Below are 16,512 nucleotides of genomic sequence, written 5' to 3' on the forward strand. Positions count from 1 at the left end.
AGTAAAACGACAGCCAACGGCTTTGGTGGGACCGGGATAAGCGGAGATCAGACGAGGAACAAATGATTAGTTATGTAATAGAAACAGTTCTTCTCCCCCACGTGTCCTGCATCTAGAGCGACACTTGTTAAGGACGGCGCCACCAACCAGACAATGGGAGCTGGATTGCTGAAGAAAGACTTAAGAACATCTTCATCTGTTTTACTCTTCTCTTTTATTTCTTGTTGTTTTTAATATAATCTACAAACGGACACGATTCGTCATGTTTAATGGCCAACGTTCATTCCTTTAGGGCTACTACAAATCTGAAAAATATTTTAATAGTTTTGTGAAAAGAAATTTTGGGATTGTATGGTTTCCATTGGATCTAAGACTCAAAATTATCAATTATGTATTTCCTATATTACATTATAAATTTTGATGCGGTCAGTATATTGAGTGAGATTTACGTAGTTATCCATAAATTAACATTTCTTTTTTTTTAAATAAATCCATAAAATGTACATGCGGGTAAATTCTTTCGACGTTGAGAGGTACACTCAATATAGTTATTTTCTTTGTCTCCATTTTTTTCTACTCACGTGTTTTATCAATTGGTTAACGAGGACATGTATTAACCCCAGATTAAGCAAACATATATCTAAAATTTATCGTTATATTGTTGATATTACATTATGCATATACGATGACATTATGCAGTATGCATACAGTACAGACCTGATTATAAAATTAATAGTAAACTACTAGAATCGTTTGTAATATTTACTACAATCAAATTAAAATTTGCAATCTATAAAACTTTTTGATGATGTTCAGAGCATTTTATTATTTAACCTAATGCCACATAAGAATCGCTAATCATATATATATATATAACTTGGTATATAATAGATAAGAATGAAAAAGGATTTTTAATCTTGTGAGATGTAATAAAAAACTAGTAAACAATAGACAACTAACAAAAGTTGGGTTGTGCAGTAACTGCCGGTAAAGTGGAGAAGCTTGGAAAAACTTTAAACAAAAAATTGCGGTTAGAGAGAGAGATAGAGCCGTCCAAAAACAAGGCGTAGATGTCTATCCCACGCGCAATCAAACCCTCTTGCTACATCTCAATCTTCTTCTTCTCCCTCTCCTTATATCATCATTTTGCACCCACATGACACACACTTCCATTTATATAAATAAGCATATTCACATCATAAACCTATATATATACACTCTAAGATTTCTAGATGGTCCATATACATGTGATCTAATTAATCAAAAGCCAATCTCTTGCCTTGTTTTATAAACACTCATCATTCAATCCGCAACAGAGATTTCAAACCCTCCTCTCCTTCTTCCTTTTGCTACCCTATTTCAGATCGTTCTTGTTGAAATCGCTTACAAAAATATATCAGTATTTGCCACAAGCCCTTCGTCCAATCTATATTAACTTGTAAGTTTCAACTCATTATTAGTTTTAGTTTTTTTTTGTTCACACACAAAAATACATATAAGATACATATGGATACTGCAGGAACCATTATACACAGTTTCAGTTTTTTTCCCATCAAATATGCATTATTACATACATATAGTATGGGATCGTTTTGTATTTGGGTTGGAAGGTTCATATAGTATACAAATGTGTATATGTGTAGACATTGACCACAAAATTTAGAGTAAACGGGAAATTGAAAGTAATGGTGGGGATTTCGAAATCTATGTTTTTCAAAGAAATTATTGTCTGTTGCACCATTAAAAATAATATATCGATAGTATAGGGATATAAACACATACAAGAGTGTGTAATACACTCAAAGGAACATCAACCTCGGTGACTTCCACCCGTCAAGCTTTTCGGCTATATATCCATTTTATATGATTATCTTCCATATACAATATATAGTTCTTGTATATTTTAGGTGTTATAATACCAACCAATTTATGTTATGTTCTTTAGAGCTCTTTATATTTTATACTTAGTGTATAAACTTTGAATTAATCTTTTCGTTTTAAAGCATCGTTCGGTATGTACAAGGCGAAACAAACACTTAAACTGTCAAACCTAATATTATCTAAGAAAAAAATCCAAAAAACTTTCACTATCAAACTTTTGTTATTATTGCAAAATAGTAAGCGCTCCTCCATTGTTGGTGGTCCCCTGAAAATACATCATAACCATCATCAGAAACATATAATAGCTATACCCTTAAGCTTAAAGATCTAAGATTTTAGATATTATCTATCTACAGGTGAATACATATAGTATGTGTGTGTATATCTATAGATATTTTAATATATTATCATGTGTGTCCGTGTGTAACATCACTATCATTAGCCAACACAGCTTTTGGAATTCCGTTGGACCCAAGAGCCATTCCATCCATTTCTTCTAATTAAATATAAGAAGCTTGTTATAGGCTTTGGTTTTGGTCCCCAAAACAAAACTTAAAGGTTGTGCCTTGTTTGTCTAAGGTTTTCGCAATAGCTTCCAAAAAGACACGCTTAGGTTTATATACAAATACATTTGCTTCATATCATTCTCTTCTCTCTCATTTCTCCATCTCGTTTCTTACTCATTTCTCTAACAGTTTTCCGACTTATATACCTTTACAGGATCATTTTAGATGGATAACATAATGCATATGCCACCAGGATTCCGGTTTCACCCGACAGAGGAAGAACTCGTCGGTTATTACCTAGATAGGAAGATCAATTCAATGAAAAGTGCTTTAGACGTCATTGTAGAGATTGATCTCTACAAAATGGAGCCATGGGATATTCAAGGTAATTAACGTGTATTTTGTATAATGATTATCAGTCATTAATCTTTTGCATGGAATGGCAGTATTGTTTACTTAATATGATCTTTGAAAACCAATAGTGTGCGATGAATTTGGCATGCGAAATGAATGAGAAAGCCTACTTTCTTTGACTTATAAGATTTTATAAACGTGTGTGAAAAGAATATTGCAATGAAAATTTAAGAGACGTAGTACAATCATAACTCATAATATCTCATTTGAAATTAAACTAGTTGATATTTTGGTTGAAAGTGGGAAAGTTGAAATCATATCTTTTATCAGCCCAAATACAATTAACCACATTATTTTCAATTCGTAGGGGTGATTGGTTGCCGCTGTAGATGCTCTAGACAGCGAAAATTTAGTCTAGAGCAATATATGTTAACCAATCGAACTTTTCTTTCTTTAAAAAACTCACAGCAAAAAAAATCTCTACAAAATCAAAATATGGATGTAGAGAGCTTTATTTTCAGAGCAAATAAATAGCGCTTTACAAATCTACAGCAAAATAATCTACATCAAATAAATCTGTGGCTTAAATTATACAGTAAAAAACATAAAGCTACAGTTCATTCCAATCACCCCCTTAATATTAATATGCTAATATTTTGTAAGTGTAAGAAAAATTATGACATTAACATTTGGTGTTGCATTGCAGCGAGATGCACCCTAGGGTATGAAGAGCAAAATGAGTGGTACTTCTTTAGCCACAAGGACAGGAAGTACCCGACCGGGACTAGGACCAATAGAGCCACGGCCGCTGGGTTCTGGAAGGCCACCGGCAGAGACAAGGCGGTTCTTTCAAAGAACAATGTTATAGGAATGCGGAAGACACTTGTCTACTACAAAGGTCGAGCTCCTAATGGAAGAAAATCGGACTGGATCATGCACGAATACCGTCTCCAAAACTCTGAGGTTGCCCCGGTTCAGGTACACATTTTGACTCTAATTTATATAATATCAAACCAATATCTAATAACCTTAACTATATACCATATGTTACACAATCGAGCTAATAATGTGAAGCCAAGCCTAAATGGACTCTATATCATTTATTTGTGAACTATAGGAGGAAGGTTGGGTCGTGTGTCGAGCATTTAGGAAGCCGATTCCAAACCAGAGGCCACTAGGGTACGAGCCATGGCAGAACCAGCTCTACCACGTTGATAGTAGTAACAACTACTCATCTTCAGCGACAATGAACTCGAGTCATCATATCGGTGCCTCTTCATCGAGCCATAACCTTAGCCAAATGCTCATGAGCAACAACCACTACAATGGCAATAATGTATCCTCATCGATGCATCAATATGCCAATATCGCGCTCCCTCAGCTGGACAGCCCGAGCTTATCACCGAGTCTAGGGACGAATAAAGATCAGAACGAGGGATTCGAGCAAGAAGAAGAGAAGAGCTTCAACTGTGTAGACTGGAGAACACTAGATAGCTTGCTTGAGACACAAGTCACACATCCACAAAACCCTAATGCCCTAATGTCTTCGTTCGAAACGCAGTCGTATAATCCGGCTCAGAACTTCCCTTCCATGCATCAAAACTATAGTCATGAGGTTGAAACAAATATTCATGATTCTCTTGGATGCTTCCCTGACTCGTAATTAATATAAAATTATATACTATATTGATTTGTTTTTATGATTTAATTGTTTCATCTGAAGAATAACATTTATAACTGTCTATTTGTAAAACAAGTTTGTGTTTAATACGTAGAGATTTCCTGGTGAATTTCACAAAGGTGGAATTTTTTTTATCTATCCCTTGGGGTTTTCTATTAAAATTTATTTTGTTGTTCGAATTTGTAAGTCCATTGATTCTAATAAAATGTGCTCATAATTATACGACAATGCACGCCAAATCTGTCTATGGTGGCCTAGTAGCCAGGAGAACATGTAAAATGTGCTCATAAGTCAAACCTCAATCAGTGGCAATAATAAATATTATATATATAAATCATGCCAGTGTACGATTTGAATTCAAATTATATGCTCACCATGTGGTATTGAAAATAATTATATGGTAAATATATATATATATATATATATATTAAAAAAAACTAAAACCTAGATTAATAAAACAAAAGTCTACCATTCTTTCTTCTTCATTTTTTTAAAACAGTAAGTCCATACCATTCAAGCTTTGTTATTTATATGTCCGTTTACATGTAATAGCATGTAAAACGGTAAAACAAACAAAAGTAGCCCAAAAAGAAAGATGAACAATGAGAAAAACAAAACAATAATGAAACTATTAGTAGACCAAGAAACAATATAACAAATTACAAAAGAAAAAAAAAGGAAACAATATAACAAAATAAAATAAATGGTGGTCAACGATTGTCGTAAGTACCCTCTGAGGCTCTGACAGACTTTCGATTTTGAAGTAGATTAGAACCTTCTCATCCGAGCAGAAGGTCTTAAAAGACCCATCCATCTCCGAGTCTCCGACACCGAGAACGAAAATGGAGAAAAGCTAAGGATACGTTTTACCTCCACCTTGCTGAAGATCGAAACTTTAAATCATTGCAGATGAATTAACATCCCAACCCCCACAAACCCAAATCAAACTGGTGGATGGCTCTCACACGGAATCTAATCAGAGACGAAGAGCTCGGAGCGATGTCAGACGACGACGATTCGCCCTCGGGAAAGCGATCTAAACTCGATCGGTTCCCTCTTAGCCGATGGGAACTCGCGGTGTCTCTCGGCGTCTTCCTCGTCTTCTCCTCTGGTCTCTTCTGCATCTACATGACAATGCCCGCTGCTGAATTCGTCAAGCTCAAGCTCCCAAGAAGCATCTCTGATCTCCGCTTGCTCAAGTAAACATCATTTCTCTTCTTACTACTCATAAAGATTCAAACTTTGATCAATCTTGAGGTTTCTGATAGTGTCAATGTCGAAACTCGAGAAGGGTATTGATAAAGTTGTAATTTTTGTTTGGTTTCAGAGACAATCTTACTGATAAAGATTCAAACTTTGTTATAGGATGATCGATGTTTTGATCAGTGTTAGAGGTTCTTGATAGTGTTAATGTCGAAAACTTGATAAGGGTATTGATAAAGTTGTAATCTTTGTTTGGTTTTAGAAACAATCTTACTGATAAAGAGTCAAACTTTGTTATAGGATGATCGATGTTTTGATCAAATCTTGAGGTTCTTGATAGTGTCAGTGTAGAAACTTGATAAGGGTATTGATAAAGTTGTGATCTTTTTTTTGGTTTCAGAGACAATCTTGCAGACTATGCGAATGAGTACCCGGCGCAGTTCGTTTTAGGGTATTGCGCGACCTACATTTTCATGCAGACGTTCATGATTCCAGGGACTATCTTTATGTCGCTTTTAGCTGGAGCTCTCTTTGGGGTTATCAAAGGTGTTGTCTTGGTTGTTTTCAACGCAACCGCAGGAGCTACTTCTTGTTTCTTTCTGTCTAAGTTGATTGGCCGGCCGTTGATTACTTGGTTGTGGCCTGATAAGTTGAGATTCTTTCAGGCTGAGGTTGAGCTTCTTCTTTTGCTGATTAAAAGATTCTTCATTTGGGGGTGGTGGTAATGATTCGTTGTGTGGTTTTTTCAGATTGGTAAGCGTAGAGATAAGCTTCTTAACTATATGTTGTTTCTGAGGATAACACCAACACTGCCAAATCTGTTTATCAATTTGGCTTCACCAATAGTAGATGTGCCTTTTCATATCTTCTTTTTGGCGACATTGGTCGGTCTCATTCCCGCTGCTTACATAACCGTCAGAGTAAGCCTTTAGTCCAAGACTTGGTTTCCTTTCTTTTGTTGGCATCTAAGCAGAGCTTTAAGTTCTTGGTTCTTTGTATTGCAGGCTGGACTTGCCATTGGAGATCTCAAATCGGTGAAGGACTTGTATGATTTCAAGACGTTGTCGGTGCTCTTCCTCATTGGGTTTATCTCCATACTTCCAACAATACTGAAAAGAAAGAAGATATACGAGTAAACAAGGAGAAGTCTCTTCACAATACACAGGACAAGACTACACTTTTAACTGATTAGAGGACACAGCGGAAACAATAATGGTTAACTCGCTTATAAATTTTTGTGTTTGTATTTTCCATTTGAGAGTAGAACTGAGGAACAGATCATAGAGTCAATACTTTTCTTTTTTGAATCCAGGTTATTATTTTATTTATATATTTTCAGAATGTATATGAAACCAAGAACTAGAAAGAAATATTTCTCTTCAAATAATATATTTGAAAAAACTCGAATCCCCAAAGAAAAAGCATGACATCATTTAAATTAGACAACAAGTTCTTTCAAACCAACAACATCAACACAAACTCTCTCTCTAAAGCAAGAGAAATATTTCAGCAGAAGTTGAATAAGACAGACGTAAATTTAGGTCAACTTGAAACCACCACCAACAGGTTTGGGCAACTGTTAGGTCTGGCTCGACACAACTTGAACCACACCTGGTTGTTCTGCAAGGAAAAAAAAAACATTGGTCAAGTTAAAACCCTTGTCATGTTTTCCCTAAGCACTCTGACAAAATGTTGCTATCATGACTACATGATTTTTCTACTTGTACTTGTTTGAGGTCTCATGTGCCATATGTCATAGTTTAAGAAACATACTGAAGATCTCGGCGACTTGCTCAGGGGTGAGCTTAGCTGAGAAACCTGAGGCAGCTTCCTTGTAGCTGTATATTAGAGCGTCCTCTGCAGCTTTTTCACTGTTGAATAGCCAAAATGAACAGAACATAATCACCATTATCATATCTTATTACTCATCACATCAATCGAGACGAGAATTAACCAATAAATATACATATCCTCTCTTTTTTAACCTACTAGTGACACAATTAGTAGATGTTTACAGACCTTCCAAGAACGGAGGAGAGTCTACGGAGATGATAGACTTTAGGTTCCTCATCGGTAGGCTTCTCTGTGTAGATGATGTGAACCTTTGCTTCGGACGTTTCAGCAACTCTCTCTGTAAAACAAGAGATTTATTTCAGCAGAGGTTGAATAACAAAGAGTCAAAGTTAGGTCAACTTGAAATTACCACCAACAGGTTTGGGCAACTGGTAGGTCTGGCTCGACACAACTTGAATCACACCTGGTTTTTCTGCAACAGCCAAAAATCATATGAGAAAAAAAAACACAACAAGAGAAGGAAAAAAAAAACATTGGTCAAGTTAAAACCTTTCTCATTTTTTTCCTAAGTCTATATTATTAGTGATAGGCCTAACTCACACTCAAAATCTAGTTCAAGTGTGGCAGATTATCATATCAGTCAGGTATATATTGTCTAAAGACACTACAATCAATCCCACGATATGGGATGTTAATAGCCCTCTCGAAATGTGGGTAAAAAACGGTCCAGTAAAAACAATTCAAGCACAATATCTCAGACATACCATGGTAATATGAACCATTTGTACATGCTACATAAAAAATTATTTACGTGGAAAATCATATACTGAATTTTCACCGTGGACTCTAATACTATAGTAGTAATGAGCATAACTCAGATCCAAAAGCTGGCTGAATAGTGAAAGATTGCCACATATGTATATTTTGCCCAAGGACACTACAAATAAAACATAACTCCGAAAATGCGCCATCATGACTGTATGATTCTACTTATACTTGTTTGAGATCTCATGTACCATATATGTCATAGTTAAAGAAACGTACTGGAGATTTTGGCAACTTGCGCAGGGGTGAGCTTAGCTGAGAAACCAGAGGCAGCTTCCTTGTAGCTGTAAACCAGAGCGTCCTTTGCAGCTTTGTCACTGTTGAATAGCCACAATGAACAAAAAAAAAAACAGAATCACCATTATCATATCTTATACGCATCACATCAATCACAATTCAACAGTAAGTATATATTTAAGCTACTAATGACACATTTAGAAGATGTTTACAGACCTGCCAAGAACGGAGGAGAGGGTACGGAGATGATAGTCTTTAGGTTCCTCATTTGTAGGCTTCTCGGTGTAGATGATGTGAACATTTGCTTCGGACGTTGATGAACTGGTAGAGTCAGCCATGATCAGAGCAAGGAGTGATAAGAAGAAGGAGAAGACGATGAGTTTTAGGTAGATTCTTCTTGTTGGAGGCGCAAATGTGAAATATGCGTTACGTGAACTTTTACCATTTATATCAATTTTAAGTTGACTCATAATGGACGGCCTCAAATGATTAATCTGTGATTAGACGGCTATAATTTTGCCGGCCTGGATATATGACCTTCACTATAAGTACACTTTCCTGCCAAGTGGTTATCTTACCATTAAAATAAAACATGAATCAACCAAATATTTTATTTGCACTGATTTTCTAATCCAATATATTGGAAAATCGTCATCCATAATTGTCAATTAAAACTATGAAATTCTTAAAAGATTATTAACAAAAAATATAAAGTAGTATGTTAATTTTATACTAACTTTAGTAAAAAAAATCATACTAAACAAAGTAATTTTACATAAATATTAAATTTCAAAATATATAATATCTTATTTTATCTTCTTAAATTATTATAATATTAATAATATTTATATATTAATTAAAATATTTTAAATATTAAAACTTAGATAATCACCACCAGTTTTGAAACTAAAATTAAATCCAAGAAGAAAAATTCTCCTCTTACTGAGTCTCAATGTCCTGTGTAGTTGGAAACTAGAATTAATATGTTAACGATCATGTCAAAGAAATGAAAAATTATAAAAATAAACATAAAACTTTGAATTAGGTATTAATTAGTGTATTACCCATGGGGTGTTACATGCCGTGCCGTCCATAAGCTTGTTGGGGCTAATAATATTACAAGATAAAGATCTATCACTCATCATATTATTTTATGTTATATAAAATAATTTACACAAGAATTATTTAAATATAAATATGCATTTCGTAAAATTTGCATTTTCTATTATATCTATAGTGTGTGTAATGAAAGTTACAATGTTAAATAAAATTTAAAGTATAACATTAATTTAAAGAATGAATAAAGAAAATGATACAAGAAAAATAACAGAATTTCAAAGAGGAAATATTTATTCAAATAATAGAACTCATATCTATTTTGTATAAGGGGAGCTCTTAATTTTTATTGAAAATGTGGGCCTAGGACCATTGGCTTTTTCCATAGCCTTGAGCACAGCGCCGGTTACATGTCTTTTTGAAAATATATTTAACCCAAAAATACTTCTGAGTTTCATCACCAAGAAGAGTTAAGTTAACAATCATTATCGATGTCCAATAATCATCTGATTAAAAACACTAAAAACCATAAAAATATTCAGCCTTCGACAACAAGTCCATGGGTCATAATATACCCGATTAAACTCGTCAACCGGCCCATACACAAAATTGAACTCGTGAACGCAAGGAAAGAAAACAATGTAATAGATGGAAATATACATTTTTATTATAAATCAGCTAAACATTCTAGTAATTTTGGTTTTCACATGTTAAAAAGAAAAATCGAACAAACTAAGGTAACTAGAAATTATAAAGTCTAGAAATTAATTTATACCCACTCATTATTTATTAAAATAATTTTCCCTCTCACCTCTCATTTTATAGTTTAATACGCCTCAAAGCCAAGTACGCCAATATTCTATAACCAACAAACATGAAGAACAAAACGCTCACGCTCGTCCACAATCCAATGTCTCCGATCACTTCCTCCTCCATAAACCGGCACCCAGCCGTCTTTGCCGCTCCATGCGTTCCCTTTGGTTCGCATCCAACCATCGCCAATATCGCATCGCCATTTCCGTACTGAACCGCTATTAATAAACGGTAACAATAAAACGTTGTGGAAACGTATTTCATCCACACCATGCCTGATGGCACTTTGTTAACATAGTAACCGCCCGTTAAAACAAACGCTAGCATTGTCACAGTCACGATCGTGGAGGCTTTTTTAGCGTCCATGATAGCTGCGCCTAAGGCAAGTCCTAGTCCCTGAGAGGCTAAGACGTATAGCAATAGCACGGAAAGGGTGAGGAGGAAAGGTATTAGCCCTGGACGTAGACCGACCATCCAGTAAGTTAGCGTCAAGAACGCTGCCGGGAGAACGAGTTCCATGGAGAGCGATCCGATGACGTGAGCCATGAAGTAAGATGAGAGTGTGTACATACCCGACGCTCGTTCTCGAGTGAAAATCGCACGTTCTTGCGGAAAGGTGAAGACTGCGTTAAATGACGGAAGTACCCCCCAGAAAATAGATATGAAGAAGAGTAGTCCTAGTCGGTCCTGTAAACAATATTATCGTTAGAAAAAATAACGCCAAACAAAACAAATAGTGTTTTTGTTACATATGATTAATAACGTCTATATACTTACGTGCACGTCTCGATAATCTGAGTGCCACCACATGAGACTGCATAGTAGTGAAGCCGCGAGGACCTGGAAAACACGAAGTGCATCAAAAGATTCGTGGCGGCGTTCTTTTATAAGTCTATGGAGGAGGATGCATAGCTGACTAAACCATGTTGCAAGACCGGACATTATTCCACGAGCGTTTTTTCTTGTTTTCACAAAACGTGCGTTCTCTGCGGGAGAAGGTGACGCGTCGATGCAAGCTTTGACGTTTGGGGCTAGCAATGTATCGTAAGCAATGGCTAGTGTTTGTCTCACGTCAGGTTTTTCCCGCTCAGTTGTACCGTCAATCTGACAGACACCTGCATAGGTCATAAAATCTCAATCAAGTTAGATAAATTACGTATAATAGTCAATAAACATTGTTAAATTAATTAAAGAAAACAAAGTTGTTTTCGTGTCTAGTACCACTAGTGCATACCAAGTATCTATGACTCGCTAATCGGATAATAAATTTCACAATGGAAAAGATTCAGGGTGGTCAATTAATTAATCAAACAACCAATCAAGTATCCAAAGTTTTATCTCTTAAACTATATATTAATGAAATTAAGCCACTCAAGTTATCATCCAAATAGGAGGAAGTTAATTGGCCAATGGAGTAATTAATTAAATGTCCTAAATATAAAAAGCAAAAGACAATTCAAAGTGGCATTGGACCGAACCGAGGTGACGGCTAATCAACCAATCGTCTTCTCTGGACCGACCAAACAAATGTATTTAAAGAGGTTTTGACATTGTATTGGACCCATCTTTTTTTGTCTAACAAAACTAACTTATCTTTAAATTAATAAGTAATGGAGATCGGATTTGCGGTAAAGCAGACCAACCAAGGTGGAGAGGCGAAAGAGTCCACCCAAGAAAGCATAAGGTCGCCACTAAAGACGTTCTTAGTTTTAGCTTCTTCATTGATTCCAAAAACAAATAAAATGCAAAAGCTTGAGCATCAAATACTCTATAGTATTTGAATTTAACTTTCTAAACGATAAAGCTTATACAAATTAAGCCGACTAGTTATTACTCCACTTACATATCAGGTGGATTATCAACAGGATTGAAATTGAATTCAGGGAACATAAGTTAGAGGAAGTCAATAAATAAATATGAACAATGCATAGTGAAATACTCGACAAGTGTTATCATCAAGTGTCAAGAGCCAACTTTTGGAAAAGAAAAATTAATTTCTGTTGTTCCTTTCTTTCAAATTGATCAATAAGTTAGGGCAAGTGGAGTTTACTGTTATGCTTTGACGTAGAAAGCAATATCTAACCTTTTCAAATATAGCATATACTTTTGCTTAGTAGATCATGTGATTATCAGCTTTCCAGCCATGGAAAATCACATACACATGCACACACATATGTATATATACATAGATATATTCATGGAATAGATTGAATGGTCATGTGGATGGTTGGTCCAATAAAATGGGATTTTTTCACAAAGATAATGATACAAAGAAAGATTGAATATGAAGCATATATGGTTCGTGGAGACAAAGAACTTAATACCCACTAAATTAATAAATTAGATCTGATAGTACTAAATATATGCCATCGTGCGCAACAAACTATTTATTTTCTTATTTTTTTCACTACAAACTGTTTATGCGTCTTTTTCATTCAACTCTTATTATTGCCTTCTGACTCTACCTATAGCTTCACCAGAATATACATACCATGTGCGTGTATATACATACGTACATGTGCGAAGTTTTGTCATAAATAATAACACCAAACAGCTTTTTCAGAAGAAAAAAAAACACCAAACAAAAATAGAAAGTCAACGACGGAAACTAAATGCAGCCTTATGAGATTTGTTTGGTCTTGGGTAACACAATTAAGTCATTAATTCCATTTTAACAATCCCTAGAAAAACATTAAATCAGCCGTGTGTGGATCTGTGATGCATGTCCCTAGCTAGCTTAGATATGGACCATGTATGAATATTGTCATGAAAACTAATTGCTGATTTATTAAACGAACCTAAGTTTGGTCCACATTGTTGTACATGCCTAAAACGTCAAAACACTCGTACCAAAATCTGGTACTTACTCATCCGTTTTGGATAGAGCAAGGACGAACTGGATTAAACTAACGTGACCTATGTATATGTCCCTTCAGGCTAAAGATTGTAGTTTGCCCATAAATTCATTTTCATTTTTCTATGTGAAAAACTTTTATTACACTTATTCTTGTACTTATCTAGAGAAAAATAAATCACAAAAATGTGAGAATTCTTGTATTCACGATAAGACTCAAAAAACAATGAAAGTGAGTTGAGAATATCCAATTCCCAACGATTATTGCTTACATGAGGGCTGAGGGAAGGAAAGTGATACCACGCGGTAGATGCGAGGGTGTGATTGGATTCTTTTAGGCGGTTCATTAAAGTAAAAGTTTCTCAAATCAAGGATGCATGGAAATAAGGGAGTGCAGACAACTTTTGCTGGTTATGGTCTGAGCAGATCGAAGAAGATAATGGAACCCCTAATTCCGTAAGCCGCCTCTATGTTGTATCTCACTATGGGCCTTGCTAATCTATATTCTCATTTTTAAATGAAGGCCAAGTAAAGCCCGTTCAGAAACAAATCAAAACAAAACTCGTAACTATTAGGACACTTAAATGAAACGCAGAGTTTAGTATTAGATGGGACACGTGACAAACGTGGAGAGAGGAAATTGTTGTGCTGGCATCCCATGTGGCATAGCTGGATGGATTGAAACCCTTTTTTATATATAAAGATATTCTCTTTTTTGTGAACCTGGTTCATCACTGTATCGCGGGCCCCACGCTACGTGGTGGCCCGCGATTGGTCTGCTTATTTTTTTTTTATTTTTTATTTTTAAATTAAACGAAAAAGTAAAAAAAAATAATAAAAAATTAAATTTATAAACCCCACTCAAAGTTCATAGTTCATTGATGCAGATGCCCTAAACCACGCGCTTGAGTCGAAGCGTGGAGCTCGAAAGTTACACGAGCATCAAAAGTGTGAAAGACTACTTTGATTAAACAGCGAAAAAGAAGGCTGTTTTTATTAGTTGTGGCTTCAAAAAGAGAATTTATTTGTATAACAGAAAAAGATGTTAAAGATAAAATGAAAATAAAAGTTAGATAAAGAGGAAACAGAAACACACACAAAGAGCCAGGGTTCGAAACCTATACGTCACCATGTAACACGTGGTGTTTTTCACTAATCCCGTTTTTAATAAAGAACCTTTTCTTTCTGTTTATTATCCAGCCAAAAAAAGAAAAAGAAAAAGAAAAAGAAAAAGCACGGTTATAATAGTGTAAATGTGTAATGCGATAAGGTTTTAACATAAAAAGGAATAACATTTATTCAGATGATATATAATCTATGCCAAAAATCTATGGCATATATATCATACTGAAAAAGAGAGAGAAAACATAACACGTATCCCCAATAGCCCATAATTATTATCATAAAAAAGCCACCCTTCAATTTTCAACTTTAACTTTTAAAAATTATTGTAAACTTTAGAATAAACAATTATTGGAAAAACGGTGAGAAAAAAAAAATGCTAGATAAGTCCCTTTACCATACAAGAAAATGTTTGCTACTACTAACCCCTGGGATACGAACTAATAACATAAAGCCAGACTAATGTAATAGCTATAGATTAACCATGTAATTAGTTGTATATATATAATATAAAGAGGCATAACGATGACAAGAGTCAACGAGAGACACATCAAAGCTTAGACTTGTATAGTTCTCATCGTACGTCTGCGATAACGATCATAAATATGACATTTATTATTACTCTCTTTTATTGGGGTCGAGCTGTTATTTTCAAAGTATTTTTCTATACAAATATCTTTACCTCCTCTCACATGAGTAGTCTCATGCATGGTTACAGTATTCAAATACGTATACACACATAATAAAACCACCACAAAAGATGATTTCGTAATTAATTTTTGTTGGTCCTATCATCAGTCAATTTCATGTGAGAAAATACTTTTCACAAAATATATACCAATAGGTCTAATCATATGACTAGTGAAATATTCGTAATTAATAATGCGTTTTAGTATGATTACACCAAATAATTAAAAGTTTGAGAACGTACCGTTAGCAAGATCGAGAAGGAAGTCAGCCGGATTCATCGGAAACGCCGGCGAGAATCCGACGGAGTCGAAGTAAGCCATGGCGTCTCTTCCTTTTCCGACGAACAAACACTTCCCTTCGCTCAAAAGCAGCACAGTGTCAAACATCTGAAAGACGCGGCTCGACGGCTGGTGAATCGACGTCACCACCGTCTTCCCTTTCTCATGAGCCAACCCAGCCAGCGTCTGGACCAATCTCAGAGCCGCCGTCGCGTCGAGACCCGACGTCGGCTCGTCGAGAACGAGAAGGCTCGGGTTGATGAGCAGCTCGTGAGCGATGCTCACTCGTTTCCTCTCACCTCCCGAGATCCCCCTGATGAACGTGTTGCCAACCACCGTGTTCTCGCATTTCTCGAGCCCGAGCTCGGAGATCACCGACTCGGCGGCTTTGATCTTGACGTCTCGAGTTAGACTCCGAGGGAGGCGGAGCAAGGCGACGAACACTAGGGTTTCGCGCACGGTCAAGTGCGGGTAGAGGAGATCGTCCTGGGCCACGAAGCCGGTGCGTTTTAACGTTTGTTTCGTTAGTTTGACGTCGTTGGCGAGTATTTTTCCCGTGAGGCCTGTTCCATGGAGTCTCCCTGCGACCGCGTTTAGCAGCGTTGATTTACCGCTTCCCGATGGTCCGAGAACGGCCATAAACTCGCCAGGTGTCACCATTCCGGTGACTCCGCTTAGTATCGTCCTCTCCGTTGATGGGATCTCATCGGACGGTTTGTGTTCAAGTCCCAACAATCTCTTGAGTTTCACGGAATCGCTGGACTTGCCATGTATCTTCACTCGGTAACACACATCGACGAACTATATCAAAAAAAATAATACGAGTCATGTCTAGAGTCAAAACTAGTCAACAATTCAGTGTTTGTTTTTTTTGTAAATATAAAAAATTGTTCGTTCAAAAAAATAAAATGAATTGTAATCTATATTAAAATTCAAATCTGGATTTTGTGTGTGTGTTAGACCTTGAGGGTGATTGGGAAACACGGAGACGATGAAAATAATAAGGAAGGCTGATCACAAGTATCTTGAGGGAGACGAGGTGATGAATCTGGACCGTTCATTTGATTTTCAACGCCGTCAAAACCTGACATTATTGTTACGTCCTTCTTTCTTTTCCTTATATATAAAAAAAAACAGATGGCGAAACTTAAACGGAGTTAGAGACGGAGAGCGATAGAGAGAGAGGTGAGTGAATATGGAGAAGTCTGAAGATCCGGG

At 36.0% G+C, this 16,512-nt stretch overlaps 4 protein-coding genes across 5 annotated transcripts; 2 read left to right on the forward strand and 2 right to left on the reverse strand.

The window, feature by feature from the left end:
* Nucleotides 1-1,160: 1,160 nt before the first annotated feature.
* LOC106299022 (NAC domain-containing protein 30) lies at nucleotides 1,161-4,517 on the forward strand. 2 transcript variants are annotated; one of them, XM_013735154.1, is made up of 4 exons: nucleotides 1,161-1,438; nucleotides 2,602-2,772; nucleotides 3,448-3,719; nucleotides 3,859-4,517. In XM_013735154.1, the coding sequence occupies exons 2-4, from the start codon at nucleotides 2,613-2,615 to the stop codon at nucleotides 4,402-4,404; spliced, it is 978 nt and encodes a 325-aa protein (XP_013590608.1). In that variant the 5' UTR covers nucleotides 1,161-1,438; nucleotides 2,602-2,612; the 3' UTR covers nucleotides 4,405-4,517. The 2 variants fall into 2 exon arrangements, with proteins under 2 accessions (XP_013590608.1, XP_013590609.1); XM_013735155.1 differs by lacking the exon at nucleotides 1,161-1,438 and adding an exon at nucleotides 2,425-2,494.
* A 676-nt stretch (nucleotides 4,518-5,193) lies between these two features.
* Nucleotides 5,194-6,949, forward strand: LOC106296999 (uncharacterized membrane protein At4g09580-like). Its single transcript, XM_013733274.1, has 4 exons — nucleotides 5,194-5,621; nucleotides 6,026-6,296; nucleotides 6,375-6,545; nucleotides 6,630-6,949. Exons 1-4 carry the CDS (start codon nucleotides 5,377-5,379, stop codon nucleotides 6,759-6,761), a joined length of 819 nt encoding a protein of 272 aa, XP_013588728.1. The 5' UTR covers nucleotides 5,194-5,376; the 3' UTR covers nucleotides 6,762-6,949.
* An 859-nt stretch (nucleotides 6,950-7,808) lies between these two features.
* Nucleotides 7,809-8,974, reverse strand: LOC106297000 (subtilisin-like protease SBT3.3). Its single transcript, XM_013733275.1, has 3 exons — nucleotides 8,698-8,974; nucleotides 8,464-8,561; nucleotides 7,809-7,891 (listed from the first exon to the last, which is right to left on the reverse strand). Exons 1-3 carry the CDS (start codon nucleotides 8,949-8,951, stop codon nucleotides 7,809-7,811), a joined length of 435 nt encoding a protein of 144 aa, XP_013588729.1. The 5' UTR covers nucleotides 8,952-8,974.
* A 1,211-nt stretch (nucleotides 8,975-10,185) lies between these two features.
* LOC106300716 (ABC transporter G family member 25) lies at nucleotides 10,186-16,512 on the reverse strand. The gene is made up of 4 exons (XM_013736918.1): nucleotides 16,257-16,512; nucleotides 15,258-16,095; nucleotides 11,128-11,465; nucleotides 10,186-11,037 (listed from the first exon to the last, which is right to left on the reverse strand). The coding sequence occupies exons 1-4, from the start codon at nucleotides 16,383-16,385 to the stop codon at nucleotides 10,357-10,359; spliced, it is 1,986 nt and encodes a 661-aa protein (XP_013592372.1). The 5' UTR covers nucleotides 16,386-16,512; the 3' UTR covers nucleotides 10,186-10,356.

Source organism: Brassica oleracea, chromosome C6 (genome assembly GCF_000695525.1).
Source record: "Brassica oleracea var. oleracea cultivar TO1000 chromosome C6, BOL, whole genome shotgun sequence".
NCBI lineage: Eukaryota > Viridiplantae > Streptophyta > Magnoliopsida > Brassicales > Brassicaceae > Brassica > Brassica oleracea.

Bases quoted from the DNA above. Each gene is read 5' to 3' on its own strand.
- LOC106296999 (XM_013733274.1), top strand. From the start codon at position 5,377: ATGGCTCTCACACGGAATCTAATCAGAGACGAAGAGCTCGGAGCGATG. The intron at 5,622-6,025 runs GTAAACATCATT...TTTTGGTTTCAG, and splicing joins TCTGATCTCCGCTTGCTCAA to AGACAATCTTGCAGACTATG. The intron at 6,297-6,374 runs GTTGAGCTTCTT...TGGTTTTTTCAG, and splicing joins TGAGATTCTTTCAGGCTGAG to ATTGGTAAGCGTAGAGATAA.
- LOC106299022 (XM_013735154.1), top strand. From the start codon at position 2,613: ATGGATAACATAATGCATATGCCACCAGGATTCCGGTTTCACCCGACA. The intron at 2,773-3,447 runs GTAATTAACGTG...GTTGCATTGCAG, and splicing joins GGAGCCATGGGATATTCAAG to CGAGATGCACCCTAGGGTAT. The intron at 3,720-3,858 runs GTACACATTTTG...TGTGAACTATAG, and splicing joins CTGAGGTTGCCCCGGTTCAG to GAGGAAGGTTGGGTCGTGTG.
- LOC106297000 (XM_013733275.1), bottom strand. From the start codon at position 8,951: ATGAGTCAACTTAAAATTGATATAAATGGTAAAAGTTCACGTAACGCA. The intron at 8,562-8,697 runs GTCTGTAAACAT...GCTATTCAACAG, and splicing joins CTCTCCTCCGTTCTTGGCAG to TGACAAAGCTGCAAAGGACG. The intron at 7,892-8,463 runs GTACGTTTCTTT...TGGCTGTTGCAG, and splicing joins GCAAGTTGCCAAAATCTCCA to AAAAACCAGGTGTGATTCAA.
- LOC106300716 (XM_013736918.1), bottom strand. From the start codon at position 16,385: ATGTCAGGTTTTGACGGCGTTGAAAATCAAATGAACGGTCCAGATTCA. The intron at 11,466-15,257 runs GTACGTTCTCAA...TGACCTATGCAG, and splicing joins CCTTCTCGATCTTGCTAACG to GTGTCTGTCAGATTGACGGT. The intron at 11,038-11,127 runs GTAAGTATATAG...TATTGTTTACAG, and splicing joins CAGATTATCGAGACGTGCAC to GACCGACTAGGACTACTCTT.